The sequence below is a fragment of the Ahaetulla prasina genome, chromosome 4 (genome assembly GCF_028640845.1).
Source record: "Ahaetulla prasina isolate Xishuangbanna chromosome 4, ASM2864084v1, whole genome shotgun sequence".
NCBI classification, from domain to species: Eukaryota; Metazoa; Chordata; class Lepidosauria; order Squamata; family Colubridae; genus Ahaetulla; species Ahaetulla prasina.
This window is the reverse complement of record NC_080542.1, coordinates 84,067,772-84,075,028: the sequence shown is the minus strand read 5'-3', so window position 1 is coordinate 84,075,028 and position 7,257 is coordinate 84,067,772. Positions and strand designations below refer to the sequence as shown.

Genomic DNA, 7,257 nt, shown 5'->3' with positions numbered 1-7,257 from the left:
TTCTCTCTTCATTTCATCGTGGTTTTTTATCATGGATTCCTGCATCAATTGGAGCATAGCCTGCAATTCCTTAGATGAATTTGAACTCTCCCTTTGCAACGTATCTTCTATTGACCTCTGATTGGATGGGCTTGAGGTGGCCAATGATGGTGTGGAGGCAGGTTTCCTTCCTATCCCTATCTTTGTTGCCAGAAGTTAACTTAGAGCAAAACAACCTTTTTGTAAATCAAATAATATTAAACTTCAAAAAGAAAGTTAACTTGCATGCAACATGATGCCGTAAATAGAAAGAACTGTTGTTATATTATATAGCGTTTATTTTACCAATATAATCTGGATTACAGTTTTATAATTGAATTTTTAAAACATTTCTACCAAAATCTCTTAAGGTCAAATGAAATCTTAAGCATATCATCTAGCTGCTTGTTTTATCCCACAGAGAAAACACATTATAAACTAATGCCATTCCATTAAAAATCAAACTAAACCTCAGGAAATTACAAGTTTTAATTTCTTTACAGTATAATATACATTTGTCCCAGTTTATTTGCTGAATTTGGCTGTCTTCTATTACCTAAGACTTCTAAAGAAGGAATACATAATTTTCACAGTGGACCTTTAATATTATAATTCGATTAATTAGGAATATATCTCACCCTACATGTTTTAAGAGTATCTATGATCAACTGAACTAACAAAATTGTTCTTTCAGTTTTTGCTCTTGACAATCCAAAGTCCTAATTCAACTACAGTAATAATTAGTAATAATTTTGTAACCACAATTAACTAATGACCCCAAATGCATTTACAGTTCCAAAGTGCACTTGTTATATTCAAAAGGGTTCATATGAACATTATGATGCAAATAAGAAGATAAGCAAATCTATTTGTACATTTCTCGCCATAACTTTTTCTCATTTGACAGGGAAGCAATTAGAAAAAAATGGATTATTATTCTGAACAATTTCAGAATAATGTGCAGGAACTTGCTATAACTTAAATTACATAATGTATGACTATTTTTAATTTATTCAGTTTGAACCCTAATTTTCCAAATTTAACTTAGAATTAATAGTCTGAATTAACAGACTCTTACTGAACGTACACTTAGTTGGCAATTGTCTCAAAGAGGTTTTAATAAATGGGGTACGGGGCTTTAGGCTAAATATGTTTATTATAAATTACATACAACCATGGGTTCTGCGCACAATGTACTCCTCATCTGCAAATGATTAATGGTAGAATTCTTGTTACTATAAAAAGAGAGATAAAACAAAAGATTATACCAGAAATTAGACCACCTTGGCATCTCCTAAATATGTGGCAAATGTTGAATTCTATGTCATATCAGGTTGGAGAAAGTAGCTTGATCGATCTTTTCAAAGATTTGATTTACCAAATCAGAAGAATAAAATAATAATTATCCATCATTCCACAGTGTGTTTTATATTGAATGTTGAGTATAAAGAGAGGCCCCAATGCTCTGCTTCTTCCTCTATTTGATTTGTACTTGCAAAAATTATTTATAGAAAAATACAATGCAAAGTTCGGACATTTCAGCAAAGGAAATCTGTATTAATGTTTGAACAAATGTACGTAAGAAATCACATAGTATCTCTAATCTTTAACCACACACACACACACACACACACACTATAAAAGAGTGCCTGAAATTCAGATCCATCAAGTACTGTTAGCATATTTAAGTATTGCCAAAAAGTTTCTTTTTGGTAAATTTACATTTGCAAATACAAATTGTAGTTGTATACAAATAATTTACAACTACTACAAAATGCACTAGACTTCTGTATGCGTTACTACTAAAATATTGTCCTAAAAGAGTTTCTTTTTAAATATATAAAGCAAAATACACAGGTTTTGGTCATTTCCTTCAGATATGAGTTTGAGCACAGTATAGATATACCTATAAAGTCTTTTATTAAATTAACTAGAAGCAGGTATAGATTGTTTTTTAAAAGAATTACTGGCAAGAAATCAATCCAGTTTGAAGATTTCTATCTAACTCCAGCCTTCTACAGCCAACAGCAAGAAGTTGGCTTTAATATACTAATTTACAAAATAGATTCCTTTTAACATTACAAAAAATAATCAACTTATAGCAAGATTCCCAATCCAGAGCCCAACGATACAACTGGGATGACATCGGACCAGAGATGGGAGGAAGGCGGTCATTTCACTGCAGCTGTTGTCGAGGTGGGGGCACTCCTCCTCTGCTCCATGCCGTTGGGCAAAAAGCCGGCGATGATGGGCACCGGCCAGATGAGGGCAGCCACGCTCCAGACGATGATGACCAGAGTCATGAAACAGGCCACCAGGGTGGACTCGATGGGCTTGCGGTTCATCCTCCAGCCGGGATCTCCCTTGAGATCCTCCAAGCTGAAATCCAGACAGCAGAAGTGGAGTCGCTCCCCTTGCTGCCAAGGCTGTCCGTGGTCCGGAGTGGACCAGGAGTAGAGGGCAGCCGAAGGAGGAGCCGACGCGGCTGGGTTGGAGGCGGCCGGGCGAAGGCGGCCGACGCGCCTACCTCGCGCCCAGCTGCAGCCCACGCATAAGCGGAGGTCCTGCTGTACGCCACCAGCTGCCAGCGCAACATGTTCGATGAGCAGCGGCGGCCCGACTCGGTGAAAGGCGGCCGAGAAAAAGGCGCGTCCGCCGGGGCCGCTCGTGGAGAAGAGCACGAGGTCACACTGGAAGCTCAGCGGGCTCCAGCGCACCAGCAATGAGCTCAGCATCTGTCTCTGCACGCTGATGTTGCACGCCTGCTCCTCCCGGAGCTGCTGCTCCTGCTGGGTCGCGGAGCGGAGTGGCTCAGGTGAAGGAGTAGCTACAGCCGCCGCCTTAGTGGACTCTTCTTGCCCTTCCTCAAAATCGGTTGGAAACGCGCCCCAGTGTACAAAGGACTTGGGAGAGGAAGAGGAATTGAGAGGCGGCAAGGTGAGTCTGGTCGGTTCCTTTCGTCTGGACTCTGAAGAAGCCGAGGGCGACCAGCCTCGGCAGGAAAAGGATGGAGCGAAAACGGCCAACAGCGCCGGGAGAAAGGGCAGCAGCATGGCATGGGCTTAGAGGAATGCCCGAGGGGGGGAGCGAAGTTGCACGGCGCTGCTGCGGCGACGGATGAAGATTTTCATTTAGGAAGCGCAAGCGAGGTTGGCCGCCAGAAAAGGGAGCGGCGGGGAGGGGGTGGAGGCGAGGCGGTCGCGAGATGAAGCGAATGCGCGCGTGGGAGCGAAGAGGGAGTGCGCCAGAAACAGCGGCGGCAACAGTTCCCACTTTTCCTTCCCTTTGGCTTCAACTCTCAGCCGGAGCGGTCCCGCCCACTTCCCTCTCAGCAACCAATGGCCAACTCCTCGGAATCGTTACTTTCGTTGGATCACTGTACAGGCAGCAGTTCGCTTCCTAGCTTAGTTGCAGGCCAGGGTTTCCTCTCGCTGCGTTAACGTTATGAAGAAGTTTCCCTGATTTCGTCATTGTAGGATTTCTCTTCATTCCCCGTCCCCAAATTGAAGCGTCTGGCACGGAGCTTCTCCCCGAGAAAATAATCCTTATCCCTTACTTTGATGTGTGGGACAGCTCTCTGCCACCCCAAAGGCCACTTCCACTCGCACCTTTTTTTCTGTTGTAGAACTTCCACTTCAATTTTCACTCTGTTGAATTTATATTTCCAGTGGCTTGGGCTAACACATACAGAGATGGATGGCCCTTTAAATCAATCATAAAGAGAAGTGGCCTTGGTCTTCATATGGTTATTGGTGCTTGACCATTGCGATCCTGGATTTCATTTTTTAATTAGCAGATACCATATTTCCCTGAAAGTGAGGCCCAGTTTTATTTTCTTTTGGTCTCCAAAATAAGCACTAGGTCTTATTTTCAGGGGATGTCTTACCTGCTTATCTTAGGACCACTGCAGCCAGGCCTCCAACTGGACTCTCTTCTTTTTTGTTTGAAGATTTTTTGTGTCTCATCCAAGAAACTTCTTCAGCTCTGACTGGATGGTGGGGAATAGAACAGGGGTGAAATCTAAAAATTTTCCCTACCAGTTCTGTGGGAGTAGCTTAATTGGTGGGTGTGGCTTGCTGGTCAGGTGACTAGGTGGGCGTGGCCAATAACAATAAATAATAAAAATACTAAAGTACACAAAACAATAAGAGGTACCAAAAATCAACTTTCACACTTTACACACACACAACACAACACAACTAACACACACACAATGTACAAGCAGCTGCACTTCACCCAAAATGGCCCTTGCAACAAGCAGGAACCTCACACAGCCACAAAAAACCCAAAAACCAACTTTCACACTTTACACACACACAACAAAATACAACTGACACACACACACACAAAATGCCACATACAGCTTTGTGAGATTTTGTGTGTTTGTGTAGTTAGAGTGAAACACTACAGAAACACACCAAATCTCAGAAAGCTGCACAAATATTTTATTTTATTATTTTATTTTATTTTATTTATACTTTTAGATAAAAGCAGCTAAATTTAAAACTTCCTTAACTTTAAATTGCTATGTCTAAAAATAAAATAAAAAACCCCAATTAACTATTTTTTTAAAGCTCCCCCCTCCCTTTACTTACCTAATTCAAGGGAAAAGGCAGGCAGATTGAGTTGCTCGCCAATACGATGAATTGCAGGCAGGCAGATTCAGTTGCTAGCTGATGCAATTGATTGCAGCAGCCGAAGCAAGGCCGGAATAGTGAGCAAGATTGAAAGCAGCAGGAAGCTGCTAAGCAGGCAAGTGGGGACCAGGCGATTGGGTGGGCATGGGTCAGGGATTTTTGCTACCGGTTCTCCGAACTACCTGCCCTGCGATCCAATCCAAACCGGGAACATTTCACCCCTGGAATAGAAGGATTGTCTGCAAGGAATTTAAATCCTTCCATTCCCCACCTTCCAGTCAGAACTGAAGAAGCTTCTTGGATGAGAAGTGAAACATCTTCAAAGAAAAAACAGAAAGTCCAATTGCCTCTTGAAAAAAGTACTGTTGGGATATGAATTACCTCTAAGTTACAGATATTGCAGTGATCCACATTATTAAAATCTGGGTGCTTCGCAGCTTAGCCACATTTATGACTACAGTGTGTGCTTCAATTTTCCCCATCCCTCTTGTGTTTTCCCCAATCTCTGCCCTTCTCTGCATGCCTCATCCAGTAGCGGGAGAAGGAAGATGAGTGTAGGAGGGCAGAAGAAGCATATGATGGCATGGTCCTCACCTAATGACCATAACAATGACTATCAGAACTGCCATCACTAAGCAGCATAGCCGTATGATGTTTCACTTAATAATTGCTTTGCTTAATGATAGAAATTCCAATTCCAATTAGGGTCATTGAGTGAGGATTACTGTAGATGCCAAGTGACTGGGCTCACAGCAATAACATAAAAAAATAACCTCCAAAAATTAACTTCCAAAGTACAGAAATTAATACAAAATAATTACAAGGTAACAATTCAACACCAAAGCAGATATTAAACATTACAAACATTACAGGGCTGATAAACATCCAGGTAGGAACTGTGTGGTTCTGTGGGAAGGGGACACCTCATTCTAGAGGATGGATATTACCATAAAGAAGACGTGTTTTCTAAGACTCTCAAAAATGTACTGTTTAAATGTGGGGACTCAAATCTTGCTGGTATACTTTTCATAATGTAGCCTGGTTGTCCTGAATCACTATCAACTATAGATATATTTGGAATTTGGGTCACATGTTTGCACTTCATTTCACAAAATGACATCTGAAAAAACATGCAATGTCAGAGATTTCAAAACAGCAGTTTGATGAATGCTGGAATAATTTATTGCCCTATTCATGCCTTATACATTCCTAGCCTTCCATTAACTTATGGAGTCCAATTGCTGAATTCTCTCACTGCGTGTTTGTATGTATATGTGAATGAACTAGATATACACAAAGGGAAATCTGACACAACCCTCTTGCTGCAACATAAAAATGACTCACTTGCTGCTTCCTGATGTCTCCATCTTTGTCTCAGTGATCTGTAAGAAGAATATAATAAATTAATATGCTCTGGAGTGGGTTAGGGTTAGGGTTTGCCTCAGCCAAAGTGAATGTCTTTGATGAGGGTGCTTCAGCTTTTTCTGAGCCTGATCCCCGGGATGGGTATGCGAGATTCAGCAGGGCCAGCCCCCTTTTCCTGCTGCCCTGAGCTTCTTTACTCTGCCAGCTGTATGGTGCCAGTGGCGGTGTTGAACTGTGAAGACCTGGGCCCTCAGTGCTTCCCCCCTCAGTTGAAGGTTTCATTCATCCTTCAAATAAGGCTGACTGTGGAATCGGAATCAGCCGGGTGTAGAAATCAACGCTGTCCATGGCTCTGGTGCCCTGCTCGCTCATGCAAGCCTTACTGTTTGAAGGCTGAACGAAGCCTTCAACTGAGTGAGGAAGCACTGCGGAGCCAGGCCATTCATACTCACATCCAAGCTGGAGTTTGCTGTGCTGAGACAGGAATGAGACCCTGTCCCATGGAGCCCACTGCTGCTTGTGCAAGGAGGACAACGACGAAGACAAAGAGAAGAATGGTGAGGCTTTGCACCAGACAGCAAGGAGCAGGTCAGGTGGGGCTAGCTGGCTGGTTTGGGAGGGGGCAATAATTAGGTGGCTGCCACCGCCAGCAGCTTGAATGCCCCGACTGAAGCTGGAATTTGCCGTGCAGAGGAAGAAATGAGAGGCCCTGCAGGACAGCTGCTTGAGTGGGGAGCGAGGAGGACAAGGAGAAAAGCGGCTGCTCAATTGGCTCTCCTTCCCCTACATTTGCCAGCAGCTTGAGTGCCTGACTTAAAGCAGGGATCACATGCTCTCTCTCTCTCTTTCTATTATACACTTGCATACAGTTTGAAGAGCCCCCTTCCTCTCTCTCTGACTTGCTGTGGTTGCAGTGCTTCAGTGCCTGGCTGGCAGGGTAAGGTGGTGTGGGGCTTTGTGGGGCAGCTCCGCACCCCCTCACCTTGCTTCCTACTCAGCTGCCTTCCCCGTCTCACTGCTTAGGTGTCACCTGCATCATTGCCAGAAGTTTGGGTGCCCTGGCTGAAGTACAGATCACTCTCTCTCCCATACACACACACACACACACACACACACACACACACACACACACACACACACACACAATTGGATTGCTCTCTCTCTCTCTCTCTCTCCCTCTCTCTCTCCCCATTTGCATGCAAGCTTGCTCCATGGGAGTTCTCATTAAGTAGTTAAA

At 43.4% G+C, this 7,257-nt stretch overlaps 1 protein-coding gene across 1 annotated transcript; it reads right to left on the bottom strand.

Moving 5' to 3' along the window:
• Positions 1-302: 302 nt before the first annotated feature.
• TMEM158 (transmembrane protein 158) lies at positions 303-3,974 on the bottom strand. Its single transcript, XM_058184241.1, has one exon. The coding sequence runs from the start codon at positions 3,069-3,071 to the stop codon at positions 2,190-2,192; it is 882 nt and encodes a 293-aa protein (XP_058040224.1). The 5' UTR covers positions 3,072-3,974; the 3' UTR covers positions 303-2,189.
• Positions 3,975-7,257: the final 3,283 nt, after the last annotated feature.